This window comes from Calypte anna, chromosome 1 (genome assembly GCF_003957555.1).
Source record: "Calypte anna isolate BGI_N300 chromosome 1, bCalAnn1_v1.p, whole genome shotgun sequence".
In the NCBI taxonomy this organism is placed as follows: Eukaryota; Metazoa; Chordata; class Aves; order Apodiformes; family Trochilidae; genus Calypte; species Calypte anna.
In genome coordinates this window covers 133,728,305-133,752,808 of record NC_044244.1, presented here as the reverse complement: position 1 = coordinate 133,752,808, position 24,504 = coordinate 133,728,305, and the positions used below count along the sequence as shown (strand labels likewise).

At 38.3% G+C, this 24,504-nt stretch overlaps 1 protein-coding gene across 13 annotated transcripts in view; it reads left to right on the top strand.

The window, feature by feature from the left end:
• Positions 1-24,504, top strand: part of INPP4A (inositol polyphosphate-4-phosphatase type I A) — a 124,619-nt gene that overhangs the window by 89,904 nt on the left and 10,211 nt on the right. For 6 of the 13 annotated variants that reach the window (XM_030469538.1, XM_030469555.1, XM_030469547.1 and 3 more), the window contains exons 12-26: positions 129-259; positions 592-696; positions 1,525-1,633; positions 2,930-2,947; positions 5,333-5,516; positions 6,722-6,940; positions 8,058-8,196; positions 10,605-10,637; positions 14,097-14,269; positions 15,640-15,763; positions 16,442-16,568; positions 18,800-18,940; positions 20,056-20,153; positions 22,924-23,036; positions 23,377-23,531. In XM_030469538.1, the coding sequence (XP_030325398.1) occupies positions 129-259; positions 592-696; positions 1,525-1,633; positions 2,930-2,947; positions 5,333-5,516; positions 6,722-6,940; positions 8,058-8,196; positions 10,605-10,637; positions 14,097-14,269; positions 15,640-15,763; positions 16,442-16,568; positions 18,800-18,940; positions 20,056-20,153; positions 22,924-23,036; positions 23,377-23,531 (1,869 nt within the window). Of the gene's footprint in view, positions 1-128; positions 260-591; positions 697-1,524; positions 1,634-2,929; positions 2,948-5,332; positions 5,517-6,721; positions 6,941-8,057; positions 8,338-10,604; positions 10,638-14,096; positions 14,270-15,639; positions 15,764-16,441; positions 16,569-18,799; positions 18,941-20,055; positions 20,154-22,923; positions 23,037-23,376; positions 23,532-24,504 lie in introns of all 13 variants that reach the window. The other 7 variants (XM_030469581.1, XM_030469607.1, XM_030469590.1 and 4 more) reach the window with 3 other exon arrangements.

Here is a 24,504-nt window from a genome sequence, read left to right as displayed (position 1 = left end):
ACCACAGTGAATTGAGAATGTGTCAGCTGAGGAGGATGCTACATTGAGACAGTGTGACTTTTTTCTTTGTCAGGTGGTGGAGCTAAACACCTTTTTTATTATTTTTCTTTTTTTTTTTTTTTTCCTAGAGTTTGTGAATTAGAAGAATTGGGAGAACTGTCTCCTTGTTGGGAAAGCCTTCGTCGACAAATAGTTACTCAGTACCAAACAATTATTTTAACTTATCAGGAAAATCTAACTGACCTGCACCAGTATAAAGGTGATTTTTTTTTTCATAATAACAACCGTGATTGTTGGTACTTCTCTGAAAATGTGGAGCCTTTAATGTTTAATTCTGATGAGTAATAAATACTATTTTTAGATTTCTTTTCTTTATTAACATTTATTGTCAGCTTGCAGGAATCTTGGCTTTATTCATTCTTTTGTTCTACCCTGAAAGTAGAGAACATTTATGAACACTGACAGAAAGATAAATCCTCTTTTTCTTTTCTCTGCTTTACTTTCAGCAAATGATAAATGAAACTCCTTGAATATTCTAGAGTAAGCAGAAGCAATGTGGTTTTATGCTTACTTTTCTTTTGTATTTCTCAGGTCCTTCATTTAAAGCCAGTAGCTTGAAAGCCGATAAAAAATTGGAATTTGTTCCTACAAATTTACATATACAGAGAATGCGAGTCCAGGATGATGGAGGATCAGGTATTTGTTTCTTTTGCTCCTTCTTCACCTTATTCTGTTACTTTTCTCTCTCTATCTCTCTTTTTTTTTTTTTTTTTTTTTAATTTTCATTTTCAACCCTGTAGCCAAATTTCTAGAAACTACTACTCTGTAGTACTAGTACTACTTGGCATTTTTGTAGCACCCTGTGTGCTTGGATTCCAAATCTCTTTGCAAAAGAAGAGATGTAAGTATAATTATCTCTATACCACAGCTGGCGAAACTAGGTTCTGGAGATAACAGTACACTAAGTGGCACAAGTCAGCCTTTGTACTAGGGAATATGTTGGATTAAGCTGCTATGTCTCTTAAAGTAATTTTATATTGTAGCAGAATAGCAAAGATTTTATCTGTTATTTGCTGTTAAGCTTGAGCACCTTTTCTCTGGAACCAGCATGTACAATTATGCAAAATCACACCATTTTGTTCACATCAAGCTTGTTTCTTCATAAATAACCTGGGTTTTCCCTTCTTTTGACAGTAATTCCTACTAAACAAAGAGACACACTTGTCCCACGTACCCACATGAGGGATTCCAGTAATGGCAGATTTTGTATAAAGACCAGTGCTCAAGGCTTCTTTTTACTGTCAGTCTTCTAGATTAGGAATCAGAGGACCTGCATTCAAGTATGGTTCTTTCATTTCAGAAGGGCTTGATGGATTTCCAGGGTCTCTAAAACAATTCAGTTTTTCATGTCCTTCAAAACATTGTCACAAAGTTTCGCAAAAAATAGTTCTTGAATTTCCATAATAGTTTGTCCACAGTAAAGATGATAAGCTTTCATTTGTAAGTGTTTTTTGTTCATCCCAGATCAGAACTATGACATAGTCACCATAGGAGCACCAGCAGCTCATTGTCAAGGCTTTAAATCAGGTGGCTTGCGGAAAAAGCTGCATAAATTTGAAGAGGCAAAGAAACAGTAAGTAGAAATATTGTTGTGCCAGCTATTCCTCTGCTCTTTCCCCCTGCTCCATATACAATGATCTGGAAAATCATTCCCTTCTCTGTTGCATTTCATTCAAGAGTTCTACTATACAATGTGAATATTCTGTGGTCTTTTTTTTCCCAAAGAAGGAGAGGAAAACCAGTTCTGTGGTTTGTATTGCCCTTTCTGTCTTTTTAGGGAAGTGTTTAGTTTTCCCAAATACTTGTTTCATTTAGTTCAGCTACCTTAGGTGTTGGGTTTGGGCACTGCTTAACTATAGATTTGAAAACAGGTCTGTAGGACCTCCTCAGCTGCACTACTTCAACCCATTATTTTCCTGAGACTTCCACCCCTCTCCTAGCTTCAGAGTCTTATTGAACTCTCTTGCATTACTTCTGCTGCAGTATGGAGAACTTCAAGAGCAATGAGAGCAGCAGAACAGGGAGGCATTGCAGCCAGGGAAAAGGAGACCTTGATAATGCCCTTCCAAAGAATGGATTGGGAGCTGGTGGGAGGAGAGTGTGATAGGAGAGCCTGGCTTTGCTAATTGCAGAATTAATTTGATGGGAGAGAAGTGAATAGCAGCATCCTGTGAACATCAGATATGTACTGATAAAAAGATTGGTTAAAAAGCTGCCTGATGTAATTGTATCTCACTTTAAAAATGCACTAGGGTGGGACTTGAGAAGACTGGAAGCACTGGTATGCTAGGCTTTCTCTTCCTGTTCTTTTGATACCACTATTGCTTTCTGAAATAGCCTCTCTCTGTCAGCTTAGCTACCGAAGTGGGTCTCAAGCCTGCAATATTTAAGTCCCCATTTCTTTTGGTTTTGGTTTTTCCCCCCCATCCAGTAATCCATCCGATCAGAGACCTTACTTTCTATCCAGTACTTTTCCTCTGAACTTACAGAGCTGTTCTTTCTGGGTCCATGAAAAGTACAGGTTCAACATTTGAAGGAAAACTTTCAAGTACTTCTATTTTATCATAAAAGCCAGTATAGTAGAACTGAAATCCATCTCCTCAGTTTCATGTTACATACATATTATTCAGTTCTTTCTCCTTTCATTGACAAAACTGTGCTTGGTGCATCTACAACAGTTCCCCAGAATAACACATGGGCATCTGGCAATCTGTCTTTTTGCTTACAAGTTTAATCGTTATGTACCCGCCTTGTTGAAAAGATGACTTGAGTTATTTCTCCCAAACATCCTTTGTTTTGTTTTCTGCTTTTGGTATTTGCTAACAATCTGCTAATTTTATTTTGGTTTTTTGTTTTTTGTTTTTTTTAGCAGTTATGAGGAGTGTTGGTGAGTTTTCTGTTTCTGAGAGTTCTATAGAGAGGGTTTCTGTTCTTTGGGTTGTTTTAATTATCTTTATTTTCTTTGGCAAAGATCTGGTGTGTTTTAAAGTGTTCAGGGCTTTTTCAATGTCATGCATCATGGCATCTGTAGTTGTGCTCTGAGTAACTGTAGCTGCTTTGTAGACCATGATGTGTGAATGAATTTCATTTCATCTGCAATGTTTGTTTGTAATGAACAGCTAGCTTCCTGGCTATCTCTGATCATAAGTTAGAAAGTTGAAAATCAGAAAACAAGAATTTTACATCTCTTATTTCCAGAGAAAACTGCCTGGAGAGGAACATTCTGTTAGAGGTGGAAGATAATTAAGATAACCCTATGTATTTTTAAATCTCTATGGTGATAGATTGGACAAATTGCTTTAAATTATTAATATTAAAGGGTGAACATCTAATTCACTGAGAGGTTAAGGCAGTGTTACAGTTTGCTGACATAGTACAAGGAGAGCTGTTCATTTGAAAAAGCAATTGCAGGTTGGAAAGTAAACATATGTGAACTTTACACCATAATTTTTCCCTCTGATCATCCCAGCAAATGTCTGTGATTAAAAAGGCAATAAATCTAAATTAGATTTCAATATGCTGCATGGCCTTTCCTGCCAAATATGTCTTTATGCATGTTAACTACACTGTTGTGGAAAGAAATTGCTCAGAGGAATTGTCACTGAGATCACTGCTTGATAGAGAGCACAAATCCTGTACAGGGAAGTCCTAAAAGCTGAGATTAATTTGCTGTATGGTATAGCAGTACTGGGGAGTGGTTGTTCTCTGCTCCATTTGGGTGACCAGAGAAACACAAATAAGGAAACTGCTTCAATATTCACTTCTGCATTATAACCTTTGAAAACAAATCCCTCATTCTTCTCTTGTAATGGAGCTCAGACAGATACTGGGATTAAGCTCCCCCCTTTCTTCAATATCAGTCAAGGGACAAGAACTGGTGTTTGTGGCAATGATTTTAAAGCCTACCCCACACAAGTCTCCTATCTTGCCTCACAGACACATCGCAGCAATTAACAGCATTGCTCTAGGGGTAGCAGAGGAATTCACCCCCCTCAGAGGTCCTGGTCTGAAGTTAACTGTGCCTGGTAAAAAAATTCCTCTCTATGTATTCTCTCAGTGCAGCTGTTCCCACCAAAGGGTGCTGAGATAGGTGCAAACATTAGGTTCTTCTGTGCTGTTATTATGTTGAAGCTAATGACTGAAAAAAAATTAATAAAATAATATAAATACAATTGGTGTCACCTCATACTTGATGCCGTGTCATGAACGAGCATCATGCTTGTCACATCTGGAAGTTGTGTAAAGGTGTGATGTTTTCTAAAGCTTTTCTATCAGTAGGAATAAGAAAAGGAATCCCCTTGGCAAAGGGCGTAGTAAGCACATGAGTTTAAAGTAATTTTCTAAGCTAAAAGACAGCATTTGTGAATGACTTTTCTCAGGTAGGATTAAATCACCCTTTAGAAATGCTATTGTCTCTATAGCAGTTACAGAGGGAGTCCAAGCATCTGTCTTAGATTGGATAAGCAACTTCTCTGGGCATCTAAACTTATAGGATGTGAACTTTTCTCCAGCACCAGGGAAGCAGACTTAGTGGAGCTGCATTATCCCCATGTTTTATTGGTATACTTTATTTACCTTACTATTTGGAGAAGACCAAATTTTGACATTGTTTTATATTGTCACACCTAACTTTATAATAGGCAGAGTTGTACAGTGTCCCTAGTTTAGTATAATCAGTGTGTGCTAACAACTACATCAAGGGCAGAATCCTTGGATTAGCCTGGATTTTGTATCTCAAAAGATTATTGTTGCTGGTGTAATTTGAATCAGCTTGCAACAGAGGAAAGGATATGCTAGCAGAAAGAATTTTTCTTTGTTATGGATCCAGGTGGCATTCCTGTGTTGGAAGGAGCACAGGTTTTCTTTTCATGGTACTAGTAGCTATGTGATAGTGCAGGTTTATAAACCAGGCCTCAGGGAAGTGTCTGTGTGGTAAGGAGAGGGAGAGTGGGGCAAGCTATCTCTGCAAACAGTGGTTCTCTATCTGGTGGTAAAGTCTGTCACCCACATTCTCCTCAGCAAAACTGTCCCTCTGGTATACAAGCTCTGCCCACAACCCCTTGGCATAAGGGATTAATAAATCTGCATCTGAACACTTATAGTCAGAGAAGGCTCTAGGACCATGTTCCTGCTGTGCAATTGCCCACTACCCTTTCACTGTTGATTGCTAGCTTAGGTAAATTTTGTTGTCTGCTATTAAATCCCCAGCATGCCTCTGTAATGTGTGTACCTCTAGATCAATTTTTCCCCTAAAATCAGTCTTTTTTTTCAGCACCTCACCAAGTTCCCAGTCTATAATATACATCCCACAGGACATTGTTAGAGCAAAGGAAATTATTGCCCAAATCAACACCCTGAAAACTCAAGTCAGTTACTATGCAGAAAGGCTCTCAAGAGCTGCCAAGGATAGATCAGCTAATGGCCTTGAAAGAACACTTGCAATCCTAGCAGACAAGGTAGGAGAACAATACATTTCTGTACTGAATCACAGTGTTTTTTCTCCTGTCTCTATCTTTAATAGGTTTTCTTAAAACATCTATTTTACTTTGTTCTATAGTATATTGTAACATGGACAGTGCTAAAGAAAAAGCAAAATCAGACCAGCCTTTAAAATTTGCTGCTTTTTATTTAGGTTGTCCACTACTTTTCACATTCTGTCCTTCAGCTCCTCTTGAAAGTGCAGTGGAGAGCAGTGTCTTCTGGTTTCCTCTCTATATTAATCATATTCCTGAAATCTGCATTCTTCACTTCTTTTATACCCTTTTCCACATATCCACCTGCTTTTTTAAATGTTTCTCTGAGTCATCTGTCAAGCAGCAGCATCTGGACAAAACTTCAGCAAATTAAACAATTCTGTATTTTTCCACTGATGAAATAAAGAATAGTGGCAACACAGCCTTTACCTGAGTTACAGTAATGTAAATCAGTTAATTTTTGATGGGTTCTAACAGAAACTTTGCTGGAACCACGGCTGAACACAATCTTATTTACAGAGACAAAAATACAAAGCCGTTTTACTGGCCTCTTTGGTCCCTGAAGCAGGTCTGGAGGTTGTAAATAGCAGTAATGGCCATAGAGTGTCCCAGTGCTGGAGATATGCATACACCTTTGTAGAGGGCAAAAAAATAATATGACCCTGTGTAAATTATCAATGATCTGGACAAGGACATTGAGTGCCCCTTCAATAAGTTCATAAATGGCACCAGGTTGGGCCATTTGTTGGTCTGCCCGAGGGTAGGAAAGCTCCGCAGAAGGATCTGGACAGGCTGGATCAATGGGCCAGTTGTTTGAGATTCAACAAGGCCAAGTGCTGGGCCAGTTGGTTTACAAGAACCCCTGCAATGTACAGGCCTGGGGAAGAGTGACTGGAAAGCTGCTCATACAAAAAATGCCCCCATCCTTGTGGATGCCAGTCCACAGATAGCTGAACGTGAGGCAGGAGTCTTTGGTGATGTTCCATTGTGTTTTGTTATTCTGTTTCGCTTTTAAGGCAATCCTGTACAATGATTTTGAAGGCACCTTAGAGACTCCTAAACAATGGTTAGTTTCTTTTACAGAACACTAGATCTTCTCTTTTCTTTCTGCAAAAGAATACAGTCTAAACTGTGCACAGAATAATGAAAAAAGTGTTAAAATGAAGTGGGGGCTATTGCTTTTTTAGACTCGGCAACTTGTCACAGTCTGTGACTGCAAGCTGTTGGCAAATTCAATCCATGGACTGAATGCTGCAAGGCCAGACTATATAGCTTCTAAAGCCTCTCCAACCTCTGGAGAAGGGGAGCAAGTGATGCTGAGGAATGATCAAGATACACTTGTGGCCAGGTGGACAGGAAGAAATAGCCGATCTTCTCTGCAGGTGGACTGGCATGAAGAGGAATGGGTATGTTTGCCTGATGGAGTGATGAATATTTTCATCTATTTAGTTTTAGTTTGCTGCCTTTTTTTGTTTGTGAGCTTTGTAACTGCTCACCAGTTATGTAAGGGATGACTATTTTGGAGGTATTGGTCATCTAGCAAAGACATTCCGTCCACTCTATGTTCTGTTACTTCTTGGCAAAGGGATACAAACAGTCCTTAATAAATATTTCTGGATCTCATAAACAGCAGAGATTATTACAGTAGGTTCATGGTTTCTGAAGTTAGTTTGAAGGGAAAGTAAATAGCTATTAAAGTAAAAAAACTCCCCATACTGCGAAGAACTACACTTCTCCAAGGTTAAGCATATTTTGCATGTGTTAGCTACACAATTCAGCCTTTCTGGCTTTTACTCTCATCCAAATATTTGGAACTTGCAGTCCATCTCTGTTTTGATTATGAACAGCATTTTTAAACTGTTTGCACAAAGAATTTAAATTGTTTTCCTTACCACACTGCCATCTGAAATAAAAATCTGGCTGTGTAAATTCTGTTAATGCACAGTACAAACAGAATTTATTTAAAGCTCACAAAAGTAGTCAAGATTAATTAAAACCATTATTAATTGTGAAATTTCAATTTAAAAATGAGATTCAGTTCATTTTGGAAATGGATCCTTGCTAGTTTTAATTGACTTACACAGCAGTGAGATACAAATAAAGCCAATTCAGTTGTTCTGGTAGTAATCCAATACAGTAATTTTATCTGTTATTCACTGAATTATATAGGAAAAAAGATGTGTGATTTTATACAGTTATGTCAAACATGAGTTGCAGAAGTAAACAATAGCACTAACTGGAAATTGTATTAATAGTGCAGGAAGTGCCACTTAAAATTGTTCAGCTAATTTACATGGAAAATAGCTTTGCAGTTTATCATACAAGTCAACATATTGTTGACATGCTGGTATACATTGTTTATATATCCAGAGTTTTTATGTACATGGATGCAAACATGATAGCCTAGAGGAAACTTTGCAGAGGAATTGTGACTGGAATGCCACAAGGAAACACATTGCCAAGAGATTTGTTATTCAGTGTGTCTTTTCTTTTTAAATTGAGAAAGAAACGTTTTCTTTTAAGGAGAAAGTTTGGTTGAATGTTGACAAAAGTCTGGAGTGTATTATACAGAGAGTGGACAAACTTCTTCAGAAGGAGCGTTTGCAAAGTGACAGCTGTGAAGATGTTTTCCAGTGCGACATCAGCTGTACCAGTAAGAAAGGTAATCGGGACACTCGTGCCTACTGGATAAATCCAGAAGATTTAAATGAGACTGAGACCTCATCATCCTCACCACCTTCATCATCCTCACAACCACCTTCATCCACACCATCCTGTGCATGCCATTCTCTCAGAAAGACAAGTGCGTATGCCAGACACCGCTTCTCATTGCTGCTCTCTTGCTGTGTGCTGGCATCATTCCTAAGCCTCTGTCACATCCTTCCTTGTCTTTGTAGTTTAGTGGTGGTGTTAAGCACCAATGCTAGGCAGAAAGGGCTGGTGGTGTACTGAGAGCTGCTAAACCCCTTATTTATTTTGAAATCCACTGAAATCATTACAAAATCCATTGATTACAGTGGCACTGGGTTTTTCTGATGAGTGTTTTAAGCTGGTAAAGCAGGTGTTTGGGTTAGCAAATGTCAAACACCACCCCTGGTAGCTTTTCTGTTGGCTTCAGCTTCTTTGCAGCAAACAAAGCTTATTGCACTGAACCTCTATAGAAGATGAATAAAACCATGAGGGAAGTACAGGCACTACTGCAACACTAATGGTCCCAGCTGGGCTGCCAAAGAATATGAGGAGAGCCAAGCCATCCCATTAGGCTGAGCCCATTGGATGAATCTACTGGAGTGTAAAGCATATTTCAACCCAGGCTGTCAAAAGCTGTGGTGCTGAGGGACTCAGTTAGTTTGCCTTCTTGTGGCTGGAAGGTAGAAATTGGCAGTGCAAGCTCTGAGTGGAATAATCCTATCAAAATTCGAGGTGAAGGGTGTGTTGGATTGAATCAAGTGTAATGCCATGAGCACGTGTATGAAAGATGTCCTTAACAGTTCAAGTTGACAGTTTTTCAGCCGTGCATTAAAATTCAGAATTATTTGACTTATTCTCACATTCTTTACATGTGGTCACCGTGATCTGGCCACTTAATATAGCAGGTGCACCAAACTAAACTCTAGGTAGACTGACATGTGTTTTCATTTCCTGTCTGCTGTTTTGTCTTACCATTTGATGGCCCTTTGTCCTTTATGTGTGTCTGTGACTTCATGTCCATCCCATGGTTAATGTTGTAGTGGATGGCAGTACCCTAAGAAGAAAGTAAGAAAGAAATTAAAATAAATGTTAAGATATTTCTGTGTAGTTTTGTACATGTTACATATGATTTGCTTGCTATCTTAAATAACCATGTTTATCTAGCTTAGACTGACTTTTCTTGCACTATATAAAAGTAGAAAAGTTATTCTTGTTTCAGAATATGTTCTTTGGTAATTTGACTTATTTTCTTCTACCACTTTGATACCTTTAAATGTTTTTATTTGCTAGCTGGTTTACATTAAGTTTTATATGTATTTACATGAAAGTTTAATCAGCAAATTTGAGTACACCTTCATATCAATGATTAAAATTTTGGGATTTTTAATATTATAAAGAATAGACTTAAAAATAGGTAGCTTAGGAGAGTATGTTTGTGAAAGAAAATACTGCCTGAAATAGAAGAGAGGCTTAAGAAATGATTTCAAACTTTAGTTTTGTTAGAGGCTTTTGCTATAGGTAGTCATTATTAAAATTGCATGAGAGAATATAGCTTCTTTGATGAACATGATGAGTTTTAATTTACTGAGAGATTTTATCTTGAATTTTCTAGCTTGGCTGTTTGTCCTAATGCACACAGTTGAATTTTTTGACTTTCTGTTGTTATTTTCAAATTTGTAATTCGTTGACTAGTGAATCTCAATATGAACAACAGAAGTTTAAGCCCTGTTAGCTTAATAAGCTACTTTTCATTACAACAAAACTTCCTGTAACAGGGTGTATATTACTCTTGCACTGTTTGCATTGCATCATAGTATATTTTAGCCTGACAGCTTGTTCCTCCCACTGAAATGAGGTTGAAACGCTCAGAGATCTCAGAAGTCTTATAGTTTCAGGAACTGTATAGTAGAAGTTTATTTAAGTTAGTGAAGTACTATTTCTTTAAAACTCTTGTGTTGTGGGTGCCTTAGTGTCATTTGCTGTTAAGTGCATTGAACTTACTGCTAGTCTTTTGCTGTTCTGTTTAGCAGCCTTACTGCCAGCTTATTTTATAATTGCACTAAACCAGTGGTTCTCAAATCGTGCCCTGTGGATCTCTGGGGACTGAGTGCATGTGCTGCTAATCCACAGTGAACTCCTGGACTAATGGGTACTGGCTTTCCTCCAAGTACCCATCTAGGTGTTGTTCCTCTGATCAGAAACACTGGAATTGCAGAGACAGCCCATGCCATTGGTACCCACAGGCAAAGGAGTAATATCTCTGCTGAACTCCTCTTTCCTCAGTATTTGAGAACCCTGGCATTGAGCATTTGAGTTGCTTTTATTTAGACTGTGTTGCTGCTCCTTAATTATGCATGTTGCCCCTCCATTTCTGTGCAGATTCCAGCCCCACTCCGGAAGAATCTGGCCCAGGTATGTGCATTCATGGCTTCTGCTTTTTCTGAAAATCACAGAATTTGGTTCATAATTAACAACTAAACAAGTGCCTTGCTGTTAAAGGTTGACCATTTTCAAATGGCAACAGTCTGCAATATCCCATGACTTACCCTAGAGCATATTGAGAAGTTACTGTTTTTCTAAATAGCAATGCAAGGGGGTTTCTTTTAACTTCTCATGTCCAGGTATGGGAGAGCACTTGTTCACTGTCTCTTTGGTTTCTCCAGCTGATGTGTTTTAGCACACTGTTGTGGGTGAGAATGATTTGAAACGTGTTCTAAATGTTACTGAAGTCTGTGGGAGTCTGGCATTTCAGACACTTCAGCCATACCCTTTCATATGTGCTGTTGAGCTGGCCTTTCTGAGTGAGAACTTGAGCAGAACACAGAGCAGTCAATAAGGCTGAAGGAGAATCTCTGTTGTAGGTACACACCAAGCACTGTCAGGCACTGCAAATCTAATGTTTCAGAATACAGAATTCAGGAGAGTTCTATTGCATTGTGTACTTCTGCACTCGGGTGTTGCATTTACAAGGTCTGAGTAATACACCTCTGTAATTCTACTCTCTCCCAGCTAGATGGCTGTAATTACTTCCATTTGAGAGCAGTTTAATCTTATTCATAGAATCATAGAATCATAGAATCTGCCAAGTTGGAAGGGGCCCATCAGGATCATCAAGTCCAACTCCTGTCCCTGTGTAGGGCACCTCAAGAATCACACCATGTGCCTGAGAGCATCATCCAAACATTTCTTGAACTCAGGCAGGCTTGGTGCCATAAGTGCTTCCCTGGGGAACCTGTTCCACCACTCCACCACCCTCTGGGTGAAAAACTTTTTCCTTATATCTAACCTAAGGTTCCCTCAGCACATCTTCCTACCATAATCTGAGTTCAGTGAAGGTTCAGTCTTTGAACTGTTACAGTATAGGCTCCTGGGTTTAGTGAAACCTCTGGGAAATAAAGCCACAGTGCAGGTATAATTTTCCATCTTCACAAAGTACATTAAGGTTCTTCTCAGCTGCCTTCCCTGTTTCCTTTTGTCACAGAGAATTTCTTTTAAACCAGTAAAAGACTCCAGAGTTTTTAATTCTTGGAACAACCCCGTAGTTTTTGAAAAATATTAATGTGGTGAATAAATGAATGCTGTTTATGTATTTTTAAGGTGGGAGTAATTAAAAGCAATCATGTTACCCCAGCTGTCAGGTTACCTGCCTCCTCTCCTCTCTTTAAAAGCTGGATTTGTGTCCCAGACATAGGAACTTGGACTAGGTTTCCAAATATTGCAAATCTGTAACACCTTGTTGCACCTCCATTGTTTCAGGCCCTAAACCAAATCATCCTACCTATGGGTTTACCCAGGGGAGTCTGTAGTAGTTTTTAAAAGTTCTGGTCATCTCATAAAACAGAAGAACAGAGCTCTGAGTAGATTTCAGGTTAGGATTAGTACCTCGTGATATTTGAAGGTGTCATTGATTGATTTAATAGAAAATATACCCTCAGGAATAAAGTTCTGTTAGGAGAATTAAAGAGAGGAAGACAAGGGCAGGAAAACCCAGGCAAAAGTTGAACACTTGGAGTCCTTTCACATTTATTTAAATATTGCCAGTGAAATATTCCAACCTGATTTGAGCCTGGAAGTGCAATTCATTTTGTTCCTGTTTACTAATAATACCAACTACCATTGACTAAAAAAATAGAAGAATACACATGACATCTCTGTAAAGTAGGTAGCAGAAAGCATTCAGAATTTTGCAGACTGGCAAAGGTTTGATTTTCATGGCCTCAGTTTTAAACCAAGAGAATACACAGCACAGGGAGTTATTGCTCATTGCCCCTGATGAGCAACTGCATTGCATCTGAGTGTTGGCAGAAAAAAACCCCATTTAACAATTGCTTTATCTTTAGGCAGGCTAGTATACCACCAGTGTACTTTGTGATCACCACAGATAAACATCTCTTTCAAATAAAGGGCTTCCAGACACACTACAATTTTAAATCTCCATGGAGTTAATAACTCTATATATATATCTATGTATGTATATCCAGGCAATGAGATGATAATGATGTGCTGGAAGATCTTTTTGTCATTCTCATTTTTTCATAGAAAAATTCTTAAATGCAGTAAGAGAAACACTGTTAGTATCATCTGTGTTTTGCTTTTTATGTGTTCACAAGGTCATGTTATGGCATCTGATTTATTTTGAGACAAAAATACTTAATAGTGTATGAAAGACAATCTGTGCTTTCCTGCCTGTTCTTTTGAAGTTTCTGGCTTTTTAATGGCAATGGAACAGAGCCAGACAACTTCCCCTTCGTGTAGTTTATTAGGTTATCTATCTACCACATAGAACAAAAGCAATAGGGATAGTTCTGTTTATCTTGTCAGCTATATTTCTTTTAGCAGACTTCCAAAGTTCCCCTCTTTGGATGGTTATCAAAGAAAGGTTTATTGTTCCTAGCTCTTAGTCTGACCTTTGAGTTAAAAATCCCAAATAACTTCCTTTCAGGGGCTCAAAGGTGCCCCCCTCACGCAAGTTCTGATTTGTATGTTGTCTTGTTCCTACAGCCAGTTGGGCTGGGGTTTCTGTGTCTTCTGTTTGTCAGCTCTGATGTTTTTTAAAAATAAAACACATTGTCCTTCTATTAAAAAAAAAAACAAAACCCCCAAAAAAGTGTTCTGTTTAAGCACAGTGGTGTTGGAAGTCAAGCTGCTTCCAAGGATCTGACTCCCTCCTAAATGACTATATTTAGTGTTTCTTGCTAGCTGGCTCTAAGCCTTCAAAGCCACTCATCAGACACAGGACATTTAAAAGACATCAGTTTTTTACCTCTCTGCCTTAGTGTTCCTATGCAGCAAATGTGAGATAAGCATTGTCTTACTTCACTAAGGTGCAACAAGGATCTGTAAGGTGGTGAGGCAGTTGAATGACACATCTGTGGATCCACAGGAAAATCAAAAGCAAGATATTTGGGAGAAATCTCATTGACAGAAATGGCTAAGCAGTTGTTTGCTGTTTCTATTACATGGTGGACTCCATACTGTCTATCCATGTATGCACAGTGAAAGGGTGTGTTTGAACATCTGATGCAGTTGTATACACTTGTGTATATAGGTACTCATCTTTCTGTTATGCTTTTGAGATCAGCTATTGTATATACTGTTCTGTGGGCACGTATCTGGGAGATAATACACAGTCAGGAAAGTCGTGGCAGCTTTACAGAGTTAAGTTCTTCATATTTTCCTCTTGAAATAACCACTCTGTAATGTTCCTTAATTAATAACAGTCACGTAGTAGCCAGCTAGCTAAAATGAAGCAAGCCCTAAATTATGCACATCTTTAACTTGCAACAGAAGTTTCTTCTTAATGTGTGTTTGTTTCTTAATGTTTGTTTCAAATAAAGTACTTATTGCCACTAATTTTTTTCTTTTAACCAGGCGAATGGAGTGAAGCTCTTTATCCCTTGCTGACAACACTCACAGACTGTGTAGCCATGATGAGTGACAAGGCAAAGAAAGCCATGGTCTTTTTATTAATGCAGGACAGTGCCCCAACAATAGGGCTCTGTCTTAGCCTTCAGTATCGCAGGGATGTTGTCTTCTGCCAAACTGTAAGCAAGCAAATACACATGATTTGATTGCACTTCAGCATGTGGTGGGTGGGGTATATATGAAATGGGACTGTTTTTAGAATTTTTCAGGTTTATTCTTCTCTTAGGTTTAACACTGTGACCCCCTCTCACAGGCTGTGCAGTCCAGTCTTGGACACTTACTTGAATATGACAATACAAAACTTCAGTGCCTCTTGGATATGCATTCAATATTAAAAAAAATATTCAGAGCTCATGAAAATACACTGCTATCCACAGAAACTATCTTCCACCACCAACCTGAAACCCAAAGAAATGAAAGGAGAAAAAAGTCCATGAGTGTACTCCCACTGTTACCTTTTATTGTTTTCTGTATTGAGAAAATCAGCAGGACCTGCAATACCTAAGGAGAGAAGTCCAGATACAGGGAGAGAAATGAGTGCTGTTTTTTTTTTCCCCCTGGAAGTTGTTTCTGGCCCTGCTGGGGACTCTTGTGTCAGGCACTGACTAGCAGGTGTCTACATTAAAAAACCTTCCACATTTCTTCTGCCTGCTGCACTTCTGTAGTGTGTCTACTTCCCCATGAAATCAGTACCTCATTAAGTTATTTCAAACAGCTTATCTCTGACTGTTAGAGCTGGTGTCCTAAAATGTAATATCATACAGAGATAAATTAAGGGAAAATTTCTGTACAAAATCCACTTCATGTTGCAGGTAATTTTTAAACTCAAGGCCTTCAATGTTTACCCATCATAAACATTTCCTTTTGTTCCCTTTTTTTTTTTTTTTTTTTTTTTTAATTCTGCAAGTCATAGCATATGGTAATCAGCTAGAAAATTCCTTTATTGAGAGAGTGAATTAAGACTAGTAATAATCTTAGAACTTAGTATTGATCTTAGTGCTAGTTCTTCAGGTTCTTGTCTTTAGCATCTTGTAACAATAGAGTTTAAGTCTTTGAATAATGCAAACAGGTATTGCATTTTTAAGCTTTCTTAAAATGACATTTGGAAAAACCCACAACATTTATTCATCCAAAATTTATGTCCTGGAACTAACTGTGTTGCTTTTTCATCTGTAATTTAAAACAATTCTCCAAGAAGACTTTTGTAGACCCTGATGCAAGTGTTTATGTCCAGAAGAAATAAAACAACAGCAGTCCTATTTTTGTAGAGCTTGTGAGATGAAGGCAGTGTGCCCTGAATCTGATTTTATGCATGTTTTGCTTTTTTGTTGGTTGGTTGTCTTGTCAGCTGCAAGGAAGAGTGATATTTAAAGGAAAAGAGACTATGTCTGACAGATTTTATGGAACCTCTTATGTGTGATATTGTTTCTATTTGGAGCTGAAGAGCCTTTCTTTGCCTTAAATCATTTCACTTTTTTCTCTTCAATAGCTGACAGCTCTCATTTGTGGTTTCATTATCAAGCTGAGGAACTGCCTGCATGATGATGGATTTCTAAGACAACTCTACACAATTGGCTTGCTGGCACAGTTTGAGAGCCTGCTGAGCACTTATGGTAAAGGCACAGGGCAAGTGTGTGGTATTAGCCATTGCATCAGCAAATTCTGCATTTAATTGGCTGCAGCAGAATGTGAGTGTTTGGGACAATCTGCAGCTCAGCTACAAAATTATTCTGAACACTGAAATGTTGTATCTGAGGTACCTCATTAGCTAACAACTCAGAATTCCTTTGCATTGAATTACCTCTAAAAGGCAAAATGTACTTGCTTTATAATATAATGCCAGAGAAAAGAAGTATCATATTGACCTTTTTTTTGGAAAAGAAAAAGACTGAAATTATGGTAAGCTGGGACAAACTGCCCAAAATATACTTTTTAAAAATTTTCCTGATCTCCTGTAATCCTACAGCACAAAGTGAGCAAATACAGAATACATTTTAACTTTTCCAGTACAAAGTATGTCATGGCTGTGACAATGCTGAGAATTACTTTCTAGTATCATTTTAATTGGAAAATCATCATACAATCTACTTGAAGTACTCTAGACTGTGCTAGATAGTTGGTGTTTTCTAAACTTGCTGAACTCATAAAGTCAACCATGACATTTCCTACAGTCTGTAGGTCAAGGTCTGGTCTTGACCTTCTTCATCCACAGAACTTCCTTATGAGGGTGATTACCTACAGTTGTATGCAACGAGTAACTATTGCAATTAATATTTTTCTCCTTGCCTTAGGTGAGGAGTTGGCAATGCTGGAGGACATGAGTTTGGGAATCATGGACTTGAGGAATGTAACCTTTAAAGTAACTCAGGCCACATCAAATACATCTACTGACATGCTGCCAGTCATCACTGGAAATAGGTAAAAAAAAAGGGGGGGGGAGGGAGCAGAATGTGGGTGAGACTGCAGACTGGAGAAGCAGTGATACAACACTTAAAATGAATTATACACTTTTGTACTGTGCTGGTTTTCTCCTCAGAACTTCAAAGAAATGCTTTGAAGTGGACTTACTCATTTTCTCTGGTGTTTGATTTTACAGGGAGCTAAACTGAAAAGAGAGATATGGCAAGGCTCAAGCCAGGCAGTATTGTTTTATGCATAAATATCATCTTGACCTAACCATCCACAATCATAAACCAGAAGTATTCAATGTTTTCTTAACCACTTCTGCTCGTTTCAAATTTGATTTTTGAATCTGATCTCATTGTCTGAAATTCACTGCTGTTGATCAGTTTGTCAGTGCTTTACTCTATGCCACTGAGTAATGGGCCAGGGTTAGCACAATGGGACAGGGAACTTGGATCAGGCAGCTGATGGGCTGCTGCTGAGGTGGGGCGTATTTAGGATCAGATTCCAAACTATCAGGGCCAAACTGCCCTTACAGATGCTTGTGGAACACAAGACTACTGCTCATTTTGGCCACTTGTCTGAAAAGAGGTATTCTGAGATTTGACCTTAAAAGTAATTGTTGTTTGAAAAACTGGAAGTAACATTCACATCCTGACATGAAGTGGAGTGGGAATGATCTTTTTCAGCTTTATTTTGATGGGAAGTGTTTACAACAGAGTTACACATTAATCTGAATGCTTCAATCTACTTAGCAGCTGGATGGGCCCCTACAATAGAATACTTGCCCAGAGGGAGCCAGTTCACAGATGGGGATGAAGCTTTGGAAGGACAGAGGCCTCACTGAAGCTGATGTTTTTATATTTCAGAGTCTTCAGACTCTTGTAGTTTTGAATCAGATTTCTGGAGTGAATAAGGCTTATTTGATTACAGTGTGCTGTACCAGGCTCTAGTGAAGCTTCGCCCAGCTTCCTCCACATCTGAAAAAGAGCTAGAATTCTCAAAAATAAAAACATTAGATGGACTTAGTTAAGTAAAGTTACATGCAATGAAAAGTGCCAAGTCTGAAGGAAGTATACAGTACAATCATATGTGTTATGGAAATTGCTGAGACCTGTGGAAGTGGCTGACAGCTGACAGAAAATTCCTTTCAAATAGAATCTCTAGGTGGAACTTGTCACTAGCTACAGGAAACTAAGCAACAGGAAACCAGTCTTCATTAGTTTCAGGTCTGCTAGTGTTGCTCATTATTTTGCTCCCTAGATCTTAAGAAAGTGAAGAAGGAAATAATGTGTATTTATTTTGGTGCAAACTATTAGAAGTTTTACATTTAGAGATGAAAATAATTTTCTTGCTTTCATACAGAGCACGGGATTTGTGTGTCCATCCAATGTAAATGTGGGACAGACCAATTATTCTTCCCTTACTGTATACATCTTGGAGCTCTTTTGCTCTACTTGAGAGTATTATGCTGCACTTGAGAATTCTGCACTGTGAAGATTTAGATGTAACACCAACATATTGCTGCTGATGGGTTAATACACAGCACACACACAGTATACCCTGGCAGTTCCAACACAACATACTCTAGTCTGCACTGATGTTATGGGTTAAGGTAAAGTGCATTACCTCATGTTTGCCACGAGATAAAGAATACACAGTGCTCTTTCCTGTATCTCATCTGACTCAAGGTAACCTGTTGTGCTGCAGGAACAGCTTGTAGGTCTGAGTCATATGATTCTGTATCAATGCTTTTGTTAGCTCTTCCTTCAGTTTATGCTTGGGTCTCTGCAATCATTGCCTCTGTCCTTCTGCTCAGTAATGTCAGTACTACTTACTGTACCCCAAAATGTATCCTTTTATGCAAGTGCATCATCATTAGCCTTTATCACTTCAAAATCAAATATACTTGCCCAAAACTGGGCTTTTTCTTCCCAAGTTGTACAAGAACTGCAGTATTAACAAGCAGCAAAACCAGCTTTTGTCAGGGAATCAGCAGATCTAATTGAAATGAACATGAGGATGTAAAACCAACAATACAGGTTTCTGCAGGTTTGGTTTTTTTAAAATCTAGAATAGATTCAGAGCAAGCTGTGACAGTTCCTTAAAGTCCACAGCTTTGACTGATGCCTATTTTTTAATGGTCATAATATGTTCTAGATATTATCCCTCTTTAAATAAGCATAAGATGCTTGAAATGTAGGCTTTTTGATCTGTATGCCTAAGAGCTGTTTATTTATATGCAGGGATGGATTTAATGTGAGGATCCCTTTGCCAAGCGCCTTGTTTGATTTGTTGCCGCGAGAGATTCAAAGTGGCATGTTACTGAGGGTTCAGCCTGTCCTTTTCAACGTGGGAATCAACGAGCAGCAAACTCTAGCAGAGAAGTATGTATTCAGTCATGCAAGCTCATCCTTAATGGCAGTTCAGCAATCTCCTCATCTGAGGGAAGTATTTCTCTATGGAGCTGTGCTGTTGCATTGCTAACAGCGATGTACACGAACCAGGGAATGCTAAATGAAGCTGTCAAATGCAAACCAAGCAGAAAGAGGTCCATCTTTATGAGGCATATAGCTGTGGAGCTTCTTACCTCATGGGTTTGAGTCTAGTGGAGATTTATGTAGTTCAGCAGTGAATTTGCAGATAAGGAAATCTATCATGGGCTATTTGACACAGAGGTGATGCTTGTAACATGAGATCTCTGTGAGTGACAGATCAGTAGAGGCTGGGATCATTTTGAAAGTTGTTGTGTATCTGCCCCTTGGTTTAGCACTCTCCCCTAGACTTGCTCTTCTGGCCTCTGTCAAAAACCAGGATAATGGGCTAGATGGACCTTTGTTCTAATATATCATCACAGTGCTTACATAATGGAACACTCTTCCTGTGAAGCTGAGAAATATAATTATGTAATTCTATTTACTGGGGAAATTCTATTTACTGTTCCCTAAAAAGGGAGACCAAAATGATAAGCATAGTTACAAATGTCAGCGCTGTGCGTGTGTATGTACAAACATATAATTAGATGCAATGAATCATGACATTGCTGGCCATATTTATTACATTATTAATTTATTACTCCTACATCTGTATTTCTCACATATCTGAAGTAAAAGTTCTCAATGTGATGTCATGGCTATTATTAGTTTATGAACAAAATTATTGGAGCCATTATTAAAAGTTTGAATTTGGCAAAATTATTTACCATATGTGTAGTTAATACTGAAAGAGAGACACAAAAGCCAAAGAATTCTAAGTGCTATTTACTACAAGATTTTTCTTTCACCTTTCTTCCCACTTTTCCCCACAGTTATTTGGGGTTTTATTCTGTAATCACCGGAACACTTCTCTGTTACAATTTACTCTGCATCTGAATGGTTAGGAATTTAATGGGATGAATCTTTAAACTAGCTTCTGGTTGTCGTATTGCCAAGTGCAGTTGTTTCATAGACAAGGAGAAACCTTTTACCTTTGGCTTAATGGTTCCTTTCTTCACCTTTTAAAGGTTTGGAGACACTTCACTGCAAGAAATAATTAACATGGAAAGTTTAGTGCGGTTGAATTCATATTTTGAACAGTTCAAGGAAGTTTTACCTGATGATTGTAAGTATTTGGTAACTAATGGCAAATTTGCTTGCACAGCACAATTCAGGCTTATTTTTTAAATGTTTTTGCTTCATATTGGTTATTTAAATGTTGGTCATATGCCAGCATCAGTAACCTCCAACAAGTGCTGCAACTCTAATTTAGTGTATTAGTGCAGAGTCAAGAGGTTTAAAGTGCAGACTGATTAACTTTCCTGTTTTAATTTACTTTGCCACTCTTTCTAAGTGGCATTATGTACTGTGTAAACATGTGCAAGGCAATTAGATTGTCATGAAGGGAAGGCATGTAAGTGACAGGTCATAGCAGCAGCACTTTTATGTGACGTTTTGATGACATTTTTTGTACCTGAACAGAGAGCAATTGCCATTGTCTAGGTATTTGACCACTTCCCTCTGCTGTGGCACTTTCCTGTAATTGTTGCTTCTGCAGCCAGCAGCAGAGCAGTCTACCTCCTGGGAGAAAGACCGTAGCTACAAGCTTGAGGTTTACTGCTTGTATAGGAAGATTTCTTGATTTTTTTTCTGTTTTTTTGTTTGTTTGTTTGTTTGTTTTTTTAGGGGTGGGGGGAAGTGCAGTGGCATAGATGTTATTTTCATGTCACCACAGAAATGGTGAAAATTAATGGATTCGTTATTAGTAGCATAGAACCTCTTGTAAGGTAATTTTGTGGGTCCCACAATTGCAGTTTTATTGCATAAATAAAGTGCAGCAGCACGCAGAAAGATAGTAAGCATTCTGTCTGCTAAAATACTCTATTGTACTTTCAGTGACCCTGGATTTATTTTGGTGCAGCCGAGAGCAGAAGCTGTTTCCACCCTTCCGGCCCTACATAAACTTTCATAATTAACTCTCTGAAATTTTTGCTGCAAACATGTTTTTATATATATATATTATAGTCTTCATCAGACTTTCTTGTAAAGTTCAAAGGTTAATCAATTTTAAGTGATTTTTCTTCTGCTTTTCTCCGTTACTTCATGTCTCTGTCCATAGTCTTCCATAATAGTTTCCATTCAGCTCTTTCCTCTCCTCTGATATTGCTTTTTCTTGTTTCAGTCCCTTCTCTTGTTCCCAGACCTCTTATATTGATCCAGTCATCTTTTAGCCTTTGCCTTTTTCCTAAAATTCTTTTTTTACCCTGCAGTACATTTTCTGACCTGTTTTTTATTCCTTGTCTTTTCATGTTTTTTTTCATTCTCTTTTAACTTTATACTTATTCTTTTCCATTTTTTTAAAGTGCACTGGTGCCATGACCTTGAATTTCTCATTTACCAGTAACACTTAATGCCTTATACTGGAGTTTTTTCTTTAAGTAACTTGTTGTGAATAAGGTTGGCACGCAGTGCTGGATAGGTGGCATTAACATACACCTTAACTGAAAGAAAACAAAACAGTCCTGTGTCCACCTGCCTTTGTCTCCCTTACTCTGGTTACACTGATCCTTGTCACATGAAATTAATACCACAAAGGAGGAAACCTGTCCTCTGCCAAGAGCTTCACTGTTCATCCTGATTAAATGCAGAGGTATTGTTCCTGGTTTTGCAGTCAAGCTTGAAGAAATGGTTTCTGGTCATAAACATTTAAGAAAAGTTTTGACTAGAAGTGTGAAAAAAAATATTGTGGGTGTCACAGGAGATGTGTTAGAGGCACTGTGAAAATCTGAGACTGTACGAACAAACCTGGGAGTGCTTGTTGTAAGGAAGGTCTCAGGGTGTGTTGTCCCTCTGCTCTTAATTCTAATTAAGAATTAGAATGCAGAATTACTAAGAAGTGAATTAGTGTCTTAGCTTCATCAGCTCCTCATCCTTGTTCCATGAGCTCTCCTTTTGTTTAGAAATACTTAGGGAGATGGTCTGTGCCCTTTTTGGTCACGGGTATTACTTTCTTTTTAAGTGTAGAGTTCAAGCAGAGCAGACCAGGATAGATGCACTTGTGCTATCAAACTGTTTGCTGTAACAAGTGATGTGGTCCAAAAATTGAACCTCGTATGTCACCCATGAGGAGTTATTTTTGTCAGTCATTTTTAGCAGCACACACCACCTTATTTATCCAGTCACAGCCTTAACTGATGGTCTTAAAAAAACCCCAACACACCTATTTAATACTTGTTTATTGTCTTTGAGCATCTTTCTAGGTGTGTATGAAATGACATGTAACACTTTGAACATGCAAGATGACTTCTGAAAGCACTCCAAAACACTGAAAAATTTCAACAGCTTTATTTCCACTTAGTGAAGTGTTAATAAAGAGATCATGGGAGTGGATTGTGCTGTCAGAAAGTGTATTTCTTGCAACTGAAAACTGGTCAGTTAGCAAATCTTACACTGCAAATGTGGGCAGAATATAAAATATCTCCCTTGGAGGCATGCATCATATCCTATCTCTTCTGAAGAGTGATAATACAAGCAGTTACATGTTCGTATACAGTTCTGAACAGTGTGTGAACACTTGTACGTCTGACGCACAAACCGAGGTACTATAACAATCTTGCTCCCTCTGTTCCCTCTCTTATATTGCTATCAGATTCTGAGCCCTTGAATTTTTAAATAACCTCAGTGTGTCTTTCCAGGTGAGTTTAAGTAAACTTGAATTTGTTTTTCTGGTGGTACTAAGTAATGAAGAATTGGCCTAATTATTATAAGGTTCAATAGTTTTGAGAAAATATGGTTGTTTTTCCAATAGGCATATAAAAACACTTGAAATGTAACTTGTATTTGTAAAAGTGTTGAATACAGATAAATAAGTGGAGTCCCTTTTGTTTGCTTTGTAGGTCTACCTCGATCTCGTAGTCAGACGTGCCTGCCTGAACTGTTAAGATTTCTGGGACAAAATGTACATGCAAGGAAAAACAAGAATGTTGATATCCTTTGGCAAGCTGCTGAGGTACCTTATTAATCTAAGCATATCTCCATAGTTCAGTTTTTTTCCTGTATGTGTATGTGTTTTCCCCTTTTTTGCTACCAGTATTTTCAAACTTCTTAATTTGGAAATGCTGCCAGGTTAAACCTCCTCTAGAATGAGATACGGGGAGATAAAATGTGTTTTCCTCATCGTTTTCTCTGCAACTCATTCAACGCAGTTCTGCTGTCCCAGACATCACAACTTTGGACATTAAAGTCCGATGCAATGTTTCTGTCTCTCTAAGGAAGGGAAGTACAGGTGTGTTCTCTGCTGGAAGGCTACAGATGAGGAAGGAATGATGAATTGTGTGTCCTGTTTCTAGATATGCCGCAGACTAAATGGCGTTCGATTTACAAGCTGTAAAAGTGCCAAGGATAGGACTGCCATGTCGGTCACCCTAGAGCAGTGTTTGATCCTACAGCATGAACATGGAATGGCTCCACAGGTCTTCACCCAGGCTCTGGAGTGTATGAGGAGGTAAGAGTTTGACTGTGTCACTTATTCCTGAATGAGGAATCATGCAAACTGCAGAGGAGCAGTGGTCTCTGTTTCTGTCAGAAAGAAAAAAATGTAAATCAAAACTGCCTGCTAGAGTTCATCCCTCCTTTGCATGTATTAGTAGCATATGCTAAGGATGGACATAGCCAGATTTATATCAAATGGGCTTCAGTTTTCAGCAGTTAACTGGAGGTTTTCAGAGAAGTGTATAGAAACCTGCTTTCATTGAATACTGAGCTTATAGAACAGGAAACTGGTGCTGCTTTGAAAGTTGTTTAATGATGAGGTGACTGTAACTGTCACTGGGTTTCTTAGTTCGAGATCAGTCAGATTTCTGAGGGATAGCCTGTGTTTTGTTCTTGGAAACATAGACACCTGCAGTTTGCAGTGGTTTGCCACATGTATCCTTTAACAGTGAAACACTGCTTACTGGGCAAAATGTCAGTGTGAGTGTTTCACAATACAACAATCAAATTTCATCACAACTTGTCAGTGTGCTGTTGTCTTACCAATATAATGATGTTCTGTTTTCTGAGAGATGTTTTCAGAATTAAAAAGAAAAAAAGAAAAAAAAATAAAAGGAAATGTATTTACTGTTGTTCAATGCCTTGTTTCAAGCACTGCTGGAAAACTCCATATCTCACATACCAAAAGAAAGGATAAGAAATCTAGCTTTAGTCTTTATCAATGTAGTTCAACAATGCTGTTCAGTCCTGTTTTCAACATTCACTCTTACTGAATGTACTGTACTGTGTGTCTTCTCACCAAATTCTCTAGAGTGTTCAATTCTCTTATCCTTTCTGTATGTTTTTGCTGTTTGACCCTTTCTTACTCTTCAGTTACCTAGAAGGAAAATGTCTCATATGGTAACACTTGCAGCTTCTCACACTGGTAATTTGGTTTTTATATCAACATTTCATTTGATGTCACTAGACTTTTTTATTTTCTCTTT